Genomic DNA, 15,045 nt, shown 5'->3' on the forward strand with positions numbered 1-15,045 from the left:
TCTAGGCAGAAATTTCAGCCATCCGGGGAGTCTGAACTTTTAACCCTATCCTAAGAAATAAGAGCTTTGTAAAATATTACTCCTCCTCGATTTAAAGTAGAAGAGAGACAGTCCGAGACCAGAAATGTTAAAAGAAGAAATTTTTAGTCAGGAGGAAATAATAGAGTAACTTTTAGCTCAACTTTTCCTGTTAACCATAGACTGAACCAAATTCTCCTGCAATAGAGACTGCATTTTTAAAGGAATACAACAGTAAACCAAAGAAACCTGCTTCAGCAACTACCAACACAGAAATGGCAAGAACAGAAAAAAGCTGAGGAGGGTGTGGTGATGCCCTCTGTCTTCAGGAAGAAGATGATCTCTGTTCTTAAACCCTCAGCCCCAGGGGAGGAAGAAACAGGGGGGGACTGTAGTCCCAAAATGAGAAGCTAAACTGTTGTCTCTTTTAGTCCGTAGCAAAGCATCCTTAAAGGAGCCCTCTGAGCAGTCTGCCCATGCACAGCAGTGAGAGCGCTGTGACATGAAAAAGAAAGTGTCACACTAACAGGTTTTCTCCAGGCAGTGCCATGTGTGACATGGAAACACAAGAGTAGCAATTGTGTTTCCTGGGGGGGGTCTATGGTGCAAGAGAGACTCCTCTCTCCCTTAATAAACTAAATATTGATCATCTGAAAAGTGGCAACTTGATCAGGAATCACGGGGAGTGTCTCACGGTAGTTTTAAAAATTAAGTAGGGGGAGGAAGAGAGTTTTAGAAGGTCTTCATCCTAGATTTAGTATGTGTGTCATTTCTAGTAGTAGTAGTTTAATAAAGTTTTTATTCCTATATTGTTAAGCTTAAGTTTGCTCTGCTCTGTTCCTGATCACATCTCACAGCATTTATGTTAAAAAAGTATATTTTCATGGGGGCACAGGCATTGGGCCAGCGTCAAACCGTGACATTAGGGCAGGCACTGCCTCTGCTGCCACCTCTGTGCCCACGGGGCTGGCAGAGCCGGGCCCCTCTGGGGGACAGGGCTGAGGCTCCTCGTCCCTCACTGGGCACAAGGGTCGGTCCCAGATCCCAGAGCTGATGTTGTGTCCCCACTGGGACAGCTCCTGCCTGCTCACATCTTCCTCCCTTTGGGACAGCTTTGGCTCACTCACATCGTCCCACCAGGGCAGCTCTTGGGCTGCAGCGTCTGCTCCTTGGGACAGCTCCTTGTCACTGCTGGCTCTCGCCTGGGACAATCCTGCTCCTCTCCTGTCCTGAGGTCTTGCTACCTCTCACCTTCCCTCTGGGAAGCTCTCGGGCATCGTCCCATTAGGAATCCTCTGGGACACTCACATCTCTCTGCAGGGACAGCTCCTGGTATCTCTCGTCTTCTCCCCATCCCATCTCCTGCTGTCCACTCCCATCTATTTCCCATTGGGAAATCTCTTGGCTTGTCACACGTTCTTCCCACTCACACACCTCTTGGTACATCTCCCTGTCCTCTTCCCCAGGCCTCTCCTCTGGGCTGGAGCAGCTCCACCATGGAGAATTCCTTTTGCCATCGCAGGAGTCTCCTTTAGTGTGGAAAAGGCAGAACGAAAGGGGAATTCCTGCCTTCCCCTCTCTCAGGACTTCAGAAGTCCTCAAACTTCCCTCCTGGCACTCCCACAGAGAGAACGCTGGCCTAGGGACACTCTGCTGTGGGATTTTGGGCAAGGGAGGAGGGAGACACTTGGCGGACAGAAGAAATGGATGGACGTCCAGGCAAAATTACTTGTGTGGGATTTGTCATCCTTCAGTGATTCCTTTTTGGTTTTGGAAAGCAGAGAGCAGGAGGAAAGGCCCTAGGAAAGGAACAATCCCTCTGTACCCCTGACAGGAGTGACGCTGTTGAGCAGGACGGGAATAAAGAACTCCAGATCAGAAGGCTAAGAAAATGAACTTTCTCTTTATTTCAAATGTACCACTCTGTATATAGAGAACATAGAGAAGACTGATTTCATTGGTCTTAGAGTAAAAACATCCCCCACCATTGGTGTGCAGTGCATGACGCACAGTGGCAGAACGTATCTATAAACAATGTGAATAACAAGATAGATTAGAGAATGATTTACATTCTTTCCCAACTGTTTCCCAGGCTCTCCCTGGTTAGAAAACCTTTCTCTTTCTCTCTGACTGAGCTGAGAATACCCACACAGGAGGGGGCAGCCAGGGGGGTCGGACTCTGCTCCCAGGGAACAGGGACAGGACAAGGGGAAACAGGACAGGCCTGTGCCAAGGGAGTGCCTTCCTACTCTGTCCTACTATTCTTCTTCTTTGCTACTTCTATGTATTTTTTATATTCTTATTCCTATTCCTATTCTTCTTTTTCTTCTTCTTCTACGTATTTTTAAATTCTTACTCCTATTCCTAATACTCTTCTTCTTCTAAGTATTTCTAAATTCTTGTCACTATTCTTCTATCTATTCTTAAATAAGCCTTCTCCCTCTTGTCTTCTTAGTCTTCATCTTTGTCTTCTTTTTCTTTGTCGTCTTCTTCTTCATCTCCATTTCTTTCACTGTCTCCGTCTTCTTCATCTGCTATGTCATCTTTGTCTTCTTCATTGTCTGCTGTGTCTTTGTCTTCTTTGTCGTCTTTGCCACTGTCTTGGAGTGGTTTGTGCTGAGAGTCTGTTCCAGGAGCCTCTGCTTTGTGCCCAAGAAATGGTAGCTGCACCTTCCAGGCCCGGGGCTGAGTGTGTGCGGGGCAGGGAAGGGAGGAGCTTTGTGTTCGTTGGATGGGCCAAAGCCTCACTTTTTCCAAGCCTCACTGCCCAGGCTCTGGTTCGGGACTCTGCCTAATCTGGTTTTGCTTGGTTTGCTTGGCTTTGTTGGCCCATCCAAAAGCTTTTCCCTTCCTTGGCTTGGAGGAGCTGCAGCAGCAATCTTTCAGTCCCTCGAGCTGAACCGAACAGCTGCTGCTGCGACACCAGAGGAGTGGGACCAGCAGGAGCGGTCGTCTTCATTGTCCTCCTCTTCTTCACCTTCTTTGTCTTCATCTTCTTCATCTTTTTCCTCATCTGTTTTACTCCTCCGGCCGTGGCCTCAGGCAGGGACAGCGGAACAGCCCCCGCAGCGCCCGCAGCGCCCGCCTGAAGCGGGAGGGACGTTTCCTGGGGGCAGCCGGCTGCCCGCGGAGGGCCTGGGCTCGCAGCCGGGCAGGCCAGGGGCTGCGGGGGCTGTGCGGGGCAGGCGCCGGCCCTTGGCTGCACGGCTCCTGTGCTGGGCACTCCACCCAGGCCTCTGGAATGCCCTCGAAGGCCTCTTCCACTGAGGACAGCTCCAGGTCACTCATGCTGTCCCATGGAATAATCTCCATGTCCTCTTCCACTGAGGACAGCTCCTTGTCACTCTTGCTGTCCTCTGGAATGCCCTCGATGTCCTCTTCCACGGAGGACAGCTCCAGGTCACTCATGATGTCCCATGGAATAACCTCGATGCCCTGATCCACTGAGAACAGCTCCTTGTCACTCTTGCTGTCCTCTGGAATGCCCTCGATGGCCACTTCCACTGAGGAGAGCTCCAGGTCACTTGTGCTGTCCCATGGGAAAACCCTGATGGGCACTTCCCCTTCGGACAGCTCCAGGTCACTCATGCTGTCCTCTGGAATGCTCTCGATGGCCACTTCCCCTTCGGACAGCTCCAGGTCACTCATGCTGTCCTCTGGAATGCCCTTGATGGCCTCTTCCACTGAGGACAGCTCCTGGTCACTCTTGCTGTACCATGGGACAACCTTGATGGCCACTTCCCCTGAGGACAGCATCTGGTCAGTTGTGCTATCCCATGGAATGCCCTCGATGGCCTCTTCCCCTTCGGACAGCTCCAGGTCACTCATGCTGTCCTCTGGAATGCCCATTATGACCTCTGCCACTGAGGACAGCTCCTGGTCACTTGTGCTGCACCATGGGACAACCTTGATGGCCACTTCCCCTGAGGACAGCATCTGGTCAGTTGTGCTATCCCATGGAATGCCCTCGATGGCCTCTTCCCCTTCGGACAGCTCCTTGCCACTCGTGCTCTCCTCTGGAATGCCCTCGATGGCCACTTCCCCTTCGGACAGCTCCAGGTCACTCATGCAGTCCTCTGGAATGCCCTTGATGGCCTCTGCCACTGAGGACAGCTCCTGGTCACTTGTGCTGTACCATGGGACAACCTTGATGGCCACTTCCCCTGAGGACAGCATCTGGTCAGTTGTGCTATCCCATGGAATGCCCTCGATGGCCTCTTCCCCTTCGGACAGCTCCTTGCCGCTCGTGCTCTCCTCTGGAATGCCCTCGATGGCCACTTCCCCTTCGGACAGCTCCTTGCCACTCGTGCTCTCCTCTGGAATGCCTTCAGTGGCCTCTTCCACTGAGGACGGCTCTTTGTCACTCTTGCTGTCCTCTGGAATGCCCTCGATGTCCTCTTCCACTGAGGACAGCGCCTTGTCACTTGTGCTGTCCCATGGAATGTCCTCAATGGCCTCTCCCACTGAAGACAGCTCTTTGTCACTCATGCCGTCCTCTGGAATGCCCTCGATGTCCTCTTCCACTGAGGACAGCTCCTTGTCACTCATGCTGTCCCATGGAATGCCCTCGATGGCCAGTTCCACTGAGGACAGCTCCTGGTCACTCGTGCCATCCTCTGGAACAGCCTCGATGAGTGCTTCCACTGAGAACACCTCCTTGTCACTCTTGCTGTCCTTTGGAATGCCCTCGATGTCCTCTTCCACTGAGGACAGCTCCTGGTCACTTTTGCCATCCTCTGGAACAACCTCAATGTTGTCTTCCACTGGGGACAGCATCTGGTCAGTTTTGCCCTTTGGGCAGCTTTCGCTCACTCACATCGTCCCACCAGGGCAGCTCTTGGGCTGCAGCGTCTGCTCCTTGGGACAGCTCCTTGTCACTGCTGGCTCTCGCTTGGGACAATCCTGCTCCTCTCCTGTCTTCCCACTGGGAGATGTGGGAGTGCACATCTTGTCCCCATGCTGAGAGGTCTTGCTACCTCTCACCTTCCCTCTGGGAAGCTCTCGGGCATCGTCCCATTGGGAATCCTCTGGGACACTCACATCTCTCTGCAGGGACAGCTCCTGGCATCTCTCGTCTTCTCCCCATCCCATCTCCTGCTGCCCACTCCCATCTATTTCCCACTGGGAAATCTCTTGGCTTATTACACGTTCTTCCTGCTCGCACATCTCTTGGCACATCTCCCTGTCCTCTTCCCACTGGGACAGCTCCTGGGCTCTGACGGTTTCTTCCCGTTCATAGAGCTCTTGGTGTGTCCCATCTCTGTACTGGGAAACTTCCCAAACTCTCACACCTACCTGGCCTTGGTACAGCTCTTGGCTGCTCCTGGCTCCCTGCCGGGACATTTCTTGGACTCCTGGTCCTTCTCTCTGGGATGTCTCTTGTGTATCTTCCCACTGGGAAAGCTCTCGGTCCATGTCAGCGAGGGGCCTCTCCTCCTCCTCAGCCTGTGCCAGTGGCAGGACTGAGCTGCCCACTGCCCCCGACCACTGCCCGCTGGGGGCTTCCAGCCAGCTGGGCAAGGGGCTGTGGGACCGGGAGTTGGAGTTGGCTTTGCCCTCGTCGCTCTCGTCGTCTGTCGCTGTCGGCCGCTATCGCTATCGGCGTCTGGCGCAGACAGAGCCAGGGAGCTGCTTCCTCCTCAGAGAGCGGCTCTCCTGGGACTGGGCACCCCAGGGCTCTGCGCCCCTTGGACACCCTCAGCCCGGGCGGGGCTCCCTGATGTCACAGGGCTCTCTGGCCACCACCACGTCCAACATCACAGAGGGCCGTGACACCTTGTGCCCTTTGTGTCACAAAGGGCCACCCCCGGCACCCCAACAGCAGCGGGGCAGACAGGAACTGGCTCGGAGCAGCCCCCGGCCTGGTGGCCTTGTGGGCCCTGCTGTGCCCCGAGCCCTGGGAGGCTTTGGCCACGCTGGCACACGACAGCCCTGGCCCCGTACTGCAGAGCCCTGGCTTTGCCGGCCGCGCTGCCCAGGCCACGAGGAATTGGCCGCACGGACGGGCCGGGACTTGCGGGCAGCGGCTCCAGGAGCCGCGGGAGCCCGGGGAGCAGGGCCGTCCCTCAGGCCAGGGGCTGGGGGGGCTGTGCGGGGCAGGCGCCGGCCCTTGGCTGCACGGCTCCTGTGCTGGGCACCCCACCCAGGCCTCCCGAGGGACGGCCACTGCGAGCCTGGCTGCCGCTAAAACTTCCCATTTCTGCTCTTTGTCCAGTTCTGGGGGCACCTCCAGGAGGCTCACATCATCGTCCCACTCATCCTCCTCTGGGCACAAGGGCTTGGTCCTGATGCCGTGCTCAGTTTCGTCTTCCCAGTTCTCCTACATGAGCCCCATGTCACTGTCATTTTCCCAACTGGAGTGTCCTGAGGATCTGCTGGACACATCTTGGCCAATGCAGGCTTCTCCTTGGCAATGGTCTTGGCCAATGCATTCTTCCCTGTTGGAAAGTATTTCCCACCCGCTGACATCTCCATCGGACAGCACTTGCTCGATGCATTCTTCCCACTCCGAGGGGTCTTGGGAGCTGCTGACTTCTCCCTGGGACAGGCCTACCTCCAAATACTTTTCCCAGTCAAAGAGTTGGTGGTAACTTGTGACTTCCCCGTGGGGCAGATCTTCCTCCAGGCATTCTTCACCATGAGATGCTTCCTGGGACAGCTCTGGGTCTCCAAGCAGGAAAGGCTCCAGGTCATCCAGGAATTGCCAAAATTTCCTTTCCTCACTGGAGTTGTCCGTTCCTTCCTGCACTGCCAGCACTGACCCCGCTGCTGCCTCCTCAGCAGCTCCGGACGGGGCAGCAGCGGCCGGCTCGGCCTCCATGGCACTGCCTGGGGCAGGAGAGGCGCTGGGCAGGGCAGGGGCTGCCTCTGCTGCCACCTCTGTGCCCACGGGGCTGGCAGAGCTGGGCCCCTCTGGGGAAAGAGCCGTGCTGTCCTCTGGACTAAGCTCGATGGCCACTTCCACTTTGGACACCTCCCCATCAGTCGGGCTGTTCCCTGAAACCAGCAGGACGTCATCTTCCACAGGGGACAGCTCCTGGTCACTCGTGCTGTCCCATGGAGAGACCTCCATGTCCTCTTCCACTGAGGAGGAGTGACCTCCTGGTCACTCTCACTGTCCTCTGGAACAACCTCGATGGCCTCTTCCACTGAGGACAGCTCCTGGTCACTCGTTGTCCTCTGGAGAGACCTCGGTATCCTCTTCCACTGAGGACAGCTCTTGGTCACTTGTGCTATCCCATGGAATGTTCTCGATTGCCTCTTCCACTTCAGACAGCTCTGGCTCAGCGTTGCTGTCCCCTGCAGAGAGCTCGATGGCCTCTTCAACCTGGGACAGCTCCTCGTCACAGGACGAGGGACAAGTCTGCGTGTCCTCCTCCTTCACTGTGCCCACAGGCTTCTCCCCAGAACTGGAGCTCACATCGTCCTCCCCCGGGAACAGCTCTTGGTGTCTCAAATCTTCCCCTTGGGACAGGAGAGGCTCGGGGGGCTCCTCGTCCTCAGCAGCTCCTGCGGCTCTGCCCTGGCCTCTGCGGCTCTGCCCCGGGCACAGAGGCCGGGCCGGGGCTCGCTCCCTGCTGCCAGCAGGGCGCTGCCGAGGGCTCCCCGCCCGCCGGGGCCGGGCCCGGGCGCTGAGGGAGCGGCGCCGCCATTGCTGCCGCCCTCAGGGGCTCTGAGGGCAGCGCGGCTCCCGCCGGCCCCGCTCCGCCCGCACAGGCAGCACAAACCTGCGGCACAAAGACACACGGCGGTGAAATTGTGTCCGTGCCCTTCCAAAGGCACCCGGACAGCGGCCCGAAGGGCTGCGCTCGGCCGCGGCAGCAGCGCCGCACGGCTGCCCCCGGGCCAAATCCCCTGTGCAGATAGCGGGGCCGGGGTGTGCGATGGGACACCCAACACACGGGGGTCAGTCACTCTGGGAGCAAGAAACCAGGGTTTTAGTCTAATAGGGAGAGAAATTGACTTTCGGTGGCACTAGGCTGTTGTACATGGAGCTCTAAAGGCATAACAAATGCTACAGATAAACCATTATAAATACATCTGGGTCAAAAGTCATAAAAAGGTACTTAGGAGTAACATCTCTGCTGACAATAGATTTAATAAAAGAAAAACGATACTATTTTTAGAAATCTTTCATCTGCAATTTTTTTCACTGGTTGTTCTTGCTTTTTAAACATGTCAATTCCCTGTTTCCTCTCATCTGCCTTCTTTTGGAAACATTGAAGCACAACTGAGCAGCATCAAGGAGAAAAAGAACACATGGGTCCAAGGCTTCAGAATCGAAGTGGAACAAGTGGAGGACTCACACGCTTCAGACGCGTGTGCCCGCATCTAGAAAAGCACCGGCCCTTTCTGGGCCATTGCTGCACACAAGGAGTAAAATCAGAGTTGCTCCTGTTCTCACAGTAAAAATGCCTCCTGTGCAAATTCCTGCTGCAACCAACTTAATGACCACGAAACAATATTGGATTCCAGAAGCTGGCAGTGGGGCTACCCTTCCTTCTTCTCCATGTCTTATATCATAAATTCTTATCCCTATTAGTCGTCTTCTTCAATATATTCGATATTTCTTATTTTTCTTCTGCTCTGCATTACTGAATTCCTATTCTTCTTTGTCTTCATCATCTTCTTAATCTTTCAAAGACCTTCTTCATGGTCTTTGTGGTCTTTGTCACCTCCTTTGTGTTGGTGTTCTCCATCGCCATCTCCCTATTCCTGTTTGCCGGCCCCAGCTCCCTTTGGTGCTGGCAGCCCCGTGAGAGCCGCAGCCCGGCAGGGAGGGAGGCTCTGGGAGCACTCGCTGCCCTCGGTGCCCTGAATGTGCCACTCCTCCGGCCGTGGCCTCAGGCAGGGACAGCGGAACAGCCCCCGCAGCGCCCGCCTGAAGCGGGAGGGACGTTTCCTGGGGGCAGCCGGCTGCCCGCGGAGGGCCTGGGCTCGCAGCTGGGCAGGCCAGGGGCTGGGGGGGCTGTGCGGGGCAGGCGCTGAGCTCCCTTCCCTTTCAGCTGGAACTGCTTCTACTTCTACAGCCATCCACTCTTGGAGGGATTTCGCTTCCTGCAGCTGCTGCCTCAGGTCCTGGATCTCCATCAGGGCCTGGCTCCTGATCGCCCTGGAGATGTTCTGATCTCGGTCCAGTGAAGTCTGACCAGGGTGTTGAGGGTGACACTGGGTGGGCTCTGTGTCCCTGCTGATGGCAGCTCCTCCCTGGGGGCAGGAGGCTCTGCTGCCTTTTCTGCCTCAGGAGCCTCGGGGGGCTCCTCCTCCTGTCTGTGGGACTCTGTAGGGAAGGAGAGGCGCTGGTTGGGGCAGGCACTGCCTCTGCTGCCACCTCTGTGCCCACGGGGCTGGCAGAGCCGGGCCCCTCTGGGGGACAGGGCTGAGGCTCCTCGTCACTCACTGGGCACAAGGGTCTGTCCCAGAGCCCAGAGCTGATGTTGTGTCCCCACTGGGACAGCTCCTGCCTGCTCACATCTTCCTCCCTTTGGGACAGCTTTCGCTCACTCACATCGTCCCACCAGGGCAGCTCTTGGGCTGCAGCGTCTGCTCCTTGGGACAGCTCCTTGTCACTGCTGGCTCTCGCTTGGGACAATCCTGCTCCTCTCCTGTCTTCCCACTGGGAGATGTGGGAGTGCACATCTTGTCCCTATGGTGAGAGGTCTTGCTACCTCTCACCTTCCCTCTGGGAAGCTCTCGGGCATCGTCCCATTAGGAATCCTCTGGGACACTCACATCTCTCTGCAGGGACAGCTCCTGGCATCTCTCCTCTTCTCCCCATCCCATCTCCTGCTGCCCACTCCCATCTATTTCCCACTGGGAAATCTCTTGGTTTGTCACACGTTCTTCCTGCTGACACACCTCTTGGTACATCTCCCTGTCCTCTTCCCCAGGCCTCTCCTCTGAACTGGAGCAGCTCCACCATGGAGAATTCCTTTTGCCATTGCAGGAGTCTCCTTTAGTGTGGAAAAGGCAGAACGAAAGGGGAATTCCTGCCTTCCCCTCTCTCAGGACTTCAGAAGTCCTCAAACTTCCCTCCTGGCACTCCCACAGAGAGAACGCTGGCCTAGGGACACTCTGCTGTGGGATTTTGGGCAAGGGAGGAGGGAGACACTTGGTTGTCCTTGTGGACAGAATAAATGGGTGAACATCCTTGCCCAAATATTCACGTGCATCATGGATTCATCAAGGTTGGAAGAGACCTCCAGGATCATCCCGTGCCACCCTCATCACTCCAAACCATGTCCCATGAGCTATATCCAGACTCCTCCTGAGCACTCCCAGAGACTCCACCACCTCCCTGGGCAGGTCATCCCAAGGCCTGACCAATCTGCCAGAGAATGTTTTTCTAATCACTGTTCTGAACCTCCCCTGGTGCAACTTCAGGCCATTTCCTGTCACCCCTTCCCTCGGTCTGGGCAGTGCAGAAGGACCCCCAGAGTTTTCTGGGGAGCCTGGCAGACCCTCCATGCACTGACCCCATTCACCAGCTCCCTCAGTGCTCTTTCCATGTCCTTCCCAGCAACCTTCCCCAGGGTGAGCCACATTTTCAAGTCGTGCCACGAAATGTTCAGCCACAGCTACAGAAACTCAGGGCAGCTTCAGCATCTTCCTCCCTCAGGGCTGTGCTTCCCCAACCAAAAACACTGGGCACCATCTCCACGAGAAGGAAGAATTTTATTCTTTCCATGTGACAGGTTTCCCTGGGAATGACCAGGACAGCTCTCTAGACAGTCTCTCTCATGATTTTGGTGAGTTTCTGGATCTTGGACCTTGTTGACATGTCCACGTACTTCTCCCCAATATTGACAATCATGCCACCAAGGATTGATGGATCAGTCTAAGGAAGGAACATTGAACAGAAAGTTGATTAGCAGGAGTTTGTTACCATAGGATACAAGTTTTACAGTAGCAAAAAAAAAGAAAAATAAAGCTTTTCAAAGGGCCTTTTTTTTGGATGATTTTGCTGTCATTGCATTCTAAAGTGAAGATTTTAGAAACTAAAACATCATCATGTCTACAAGAAAGCACAGAACTATGTAACAAAGCAACTAGATTCAATACAATATTTTTGTTTTTGTAAAAATCAGAGACACAGAAGCCCTGAACATGAACTTAGCGACACTTATTTGTAAGTCAAAAATCCAGACCTTAGTCTCCAACTTCAACACCTCTCCTTTGGCCAAGAACCCATTCAGAACACTTTTCAGTTCAGTGAGGTTGGCCTCATCCAAGGGCTGAAAAAAAAGAACAGAAGAGCAGGAAAATGAATGACTTAAAAATACTCAAATGATACAATAAATTATATAATAATATATACTCAAATGATATAAATTTTCTCCTCAGGTCCCTTTGAAGACACACTTCCACCAGGAAGGCAGCATCCTGGAAGAGGGATAACCCAAGGAGAGCACAGGAACTTTGTGCTCTCCTGATTGCACGAAACATTCTGGGGTTAGAAAAAAGAACAGGGGCAGCTCTACGTGCAGACCAGCCTGACTTTTGTCAGGGTTCACACGTAGGAAGGAAAACCGTGAGCTGTTGAGCTGCAATGGGATGAAGAGTTTTCATTTTGGAACAGGAACTGCTGGATATCAGCCCTCTCCTTGCAGCAATTTGTTCAGCCTGGCAGAGGTGAGACATGTCCTCACTGCTCTCACAGCAAGTACTTCAATCTCAGAGCGCAGCCTTAACCCGGAGAGGTTTGTCTTTTCTCCCACTCCCTGCTGCCTGGAGCCAGAGCTCCCCAGCCCACCTGAGCCGTGGTGACCGTGCACACCACCTCCCCTCGGAAGGCGCTCATGATCTTCCCGAAGGCAGAGACGATGCCCGGGGTGTAGCACAGGCGGCCGTTCTCAGCCAGCAGATCTGCAAAACAGCCACGCACCGAGGCCTCAAAGCACCACCAGAGGCACATCCCAGCAGCCACCAGCAACCCCGGTGCATGGCACTGCTGGGATGCTCTCCTGAAGCCCAGAGGTCACTCACTCATCAGGTTGACAGTGATTGGGGACATCTTCTCTCTTGCCAGGGCGTCATTCACGGCTTTTTGTTTCACTGAGCTCTTGGTGTGAGGGTTCATCACCACACTGGACAGCTTGGGGTCCTTCAGGAGACTCTGAGGGGATACACAAGGATGTGACAAACGCCAGGGGCTTTCCTGGCATCACAAGGCCCACCTGGAGCAGCCAAGGCAGGCAACAAGGGCATTCCTGGAATGACAACAAAGGGCTCTGGAGCTGATGGGAAGTGAAATGGCAGCTCCAGCTAGAGGATCAGGGAATGGTTTGGGTTGGAAGGGACCTTAAAGATTGGATGGACAGGGACACCTTCTGCTGTCCGAGATTGCTCCATGCCCCATCCAACCTATCCTTGGACAATTCCAGGGGTGGAGCAGCCGCAGCTTCTCTGGGCACCCTGTGCCAGGGCCTCCCCACCCTCCCAGGGAACGATTCCTTCCCAATATCCCATTTAAACACCAGGGTCACAGGCAGGCAGCGCAGGTGCCAGCAAGCCGGGAGTCTCACAGGTCACAGGAGCCCAGCCCCCTCCCTACTGGGGAGCAGCAGGGAACCCTCCCTGTGGGAACACCTGTGGAACACCTTACCCTCACCCGGCTCAGCTCCTTCTCCACCTGCTCCAGCTTCTTCTGCTTGCTGGCTGCCGAGTAGAGGGCGGTGGCATAGCGCCCTTCCAGCCCGTACACCTGGATGGGCGGCTGCGGGAGCGAGGGCGGGCACTGAGCAGGGGAGAGACCCCCTGGCCAGCCGGGAGCCACCCCTGCAGCCCGCCCTCACCGTGCCCATCTCGGCCACCCGCCTTGAGCCCCTCACGACCCCTCGCCCTGTCACCTTGACCACCTCGGGGACCCCCTTGATCGCCTCACGACCTCCACCTCCTCACCTCGACCAGCTTGGAGACCCCTCCCGGTCCCTTCAGGACACCCTTGCCCCCTTATCTTCACCCCCTCCCTTTGACAACGCCCCTGGCCCCTCACCTTGACCAGCTTGGTCACCGGTCTCGCCGCCGTCGTACTCAGCTGCCGCACCTGGGGGGGAATAAGGGGGAGAAAGGCGGGGTCGGCGCAGCCCTCGAGGATCGGAAGGAAGGGGAAGGTCCGAGACCCCGCGCGGGGCTGGAGGGCGGGAGACGCCGCTGATCGCCCTCAAAGCCGCCCAGGCCCCGCCGCCCCCCAGTTTCACCTTCAAGGCGAGCCCGGCTGCCGCCGCCATCTTTCCCGGCCGCCCCCAGGGTCACCGCGCACTGCGCAGGCGCGGCGGGGCCGCGCCCGCCCCAGCGCCGTTAGGGGGCCGCTCCCGCCGCGGGGCACGCTGGGAGCTGTAGTTCCGCGGGGCGGCGCCTTCGAGCCGCGCGCCCCCTGCCGGGCCATTGGGGGAGCGCAGTCCCCGCGCCCAGCCGGGGTCCCTGTGCCACCAGTGTCCTGTGGTGTCCCTGTGGTGTCCCTGTGGTGTCCCTGTGCCACCAGTGTCCCTGTGCCACCAGTGTCCTGTGGTGTCCCTGTGGTGTCCCTATGGTGTCCCTGTGCCACCAGTGTCCTGTGGTGTCCCTGTGCCACCCATGTCCTGTGGTGTCCCTGTGCCACCCGTGTCCTGTGGTGTCCCTGTGCCACCAGTGTCCCTGTGCCACCCGTGTCCTGTGGTGTCCCTGTGCCACCAGTGTCCCTGTGGTGTTCCTGTGTCCCCAGTGTCCCTGTGCCACCCGTGTCCTGTGGTGTCCCTGTGCCACCAGTGTCCCTGTGCCACCCATGTCCTGTGGTGTCCCTGTGCCACCCGTGTCCTGTAGTGTCCCTGTGCCACCCGTGTCCCTGTGCCACCAGTGTCCCTGTGCCACCCGTGTCCTGTGGTGTCCCTGTGCCACCAGTGTCCCTGTGGTGTCCCTGTGTCCCCAGTGTCCCTGTGCCACCCGTGTCCTGTGGTGTCCCTGTGCCACCAGTGTCCCTGTGCCACCCGTGTCCTGTGGTGTCCCTGTGTCCCCAGTGTCCGTGTGTCACCAGTGTCCCTGTGGTGCCCCTGTGCCACCCGTGTCCCTGTGCCACCAGTGTCCTGTAGTGTCCCTGTGCCACCAGTGTCCTGTGGTGTCCCTGTGTCCCCAGTGTCCTGTGCCACCAGTGTCCCTGTGCCACCAGTGTCCTGTGGTGTCCCTGTGTCCCCAGTGTCCCTGTGCCACCCGTGTCCTGTGGTGTCCCTGTGTCCCCAGTGTCCCTGTGCCACCAGTGTCCCTGTGCCACCCATGTCCTGTGGTGTCCCTGTGCCACCGGTGTCCCTGTGGTGTCCCTGTGCCACCAGTGTCCTGTGGTGTCCCTGTGCCACCGGTGTCCCTGTGGTGTCCCTGTGCCACCAGTGTCCCTGTAGTGTCCCTGTGCCACCCGTGTCCCTGTGTCCCCAGTGTCCTTGTGCCATCCCTGTGTCCCCAGCGTCCCTGAGGTGTCCCTGTGGTGTCCCTGTGCCCATGGTGTCCCTTTGCCCCCAGTGTCCTTGTGCCCTCAGGGTCACCGTCCTTATCCCCCTAGTGTTCCTGTCCCCACGGCGGCCCAGTGCCCTCAGTGTCCCTGAGCCCTGGTGTCCTCCATGGACTTCTCCAGCATGGGTACTTCCCACAGGATCAGTCCTTCGGGATCACGCTGCTCCAGTGTGGGTCCTTTCCATGGGGTCATTCCTGCAGGGACTGCTTCCTCTTCCATAGGGTCTTTCTTGCAGGAAGTGCTCCAACTTCCATGGGGTCATTCCTGCAGGAAGTGCTCCAACTTCCATGGGGTCATTCCTGCAGGAACTGCCCCAATGTGGGTCCTCTCCATGGGGTCATTCCTGCAGGAACTGCTTCCTCTTCCATGGGGTCATTCCTGCAGGAAGTGCTCCAACTTCCATGGGGTCATTCCTGCAGGAAGTGCTCCAACTTCCATGGGGTCATTCCTGCAGGAACTGCTCCAACTTCCATGGGGTCATTCCTGCAGGAATTGCCCCAGTGTGGGTCCCTTTTCCCATGGGATCCCAAGCCCTCCCACCAAACCTG

At 56.6% G+C, this 15,045-nt stretch overlaps 1 protein-coding gene across 1 annotated transcript; it reads right to left on the reverse strand.

Annotated features, from left to right (window-relative positions):
* Positions 1-10,673: 10,673 nt before the first annotated feature.
* Positions 10,674-13,293, reverse strand: ATP5PO (ATP synthase peripheral stalk subunit OSCP). Its single transcript, XM_053931441.1, has 7 exons — positions 13,218-13,293; positions 13,013-13,063; positions 12,623-12,733; positions 12,004-12,133; positions 11,771-11,883; positions 11,166-11,252; positions 10,674-10,855 (listed from the first exon to the last, which is right to left on the reverse strand). Exons 1-7 carry the CDS (start codon positions 13,245-13,247, stop codon positions 10,742-10,744), a joined length of 636 nt encoding a protein of 211 aa, XP_053787416.1. The 5' UTR covers positions 13,248-13,293; the 3' UTR covers positions 10,674-10,741.
* Between the last annotated feature and the right edge of the window lie 1,752 nt (positions 13,294-15,045).

The sequence above is a fragment of the Vidua chalybeata genome, chromosome 2, assembly GCF_026979565.1.
Source record: "Vidua chalybeata isolate OUT-0048 chromosome 2, bVidCha1 merged haplotype, whole genome shotgun sequence".
In the NCBI taxonomy this organism is placed as follows: domain Eukaryota; kingdom Metazoa; phylum Chordata; class Aves; order Passeriformes; family Viduidae; genus Vidua; species Vidua chalybeata.

Coding starts and splice junctions, on each gene's coding strand:
- ATP5PO (XM_053931441.1), bottom strand. CDS start 13,247: ATGGCGGCGGCAGCCGGGCTCGCCTTGAAG. Junction 13,064..13,217: donor CAGCCGGGCTCGCCTTGAAG/GTGAAACTGGGG, acceptor ATTCCCCCCCAG/GTGCGGCAGCTGAGTACGAC. Junction 10,856..11,165: donor TGTTGAAGTTGGAGACTAAG/GTCTGGATTTTT, acceptor TTCCTTCCTTAG/ACTGATCCATCAATCCTTGG.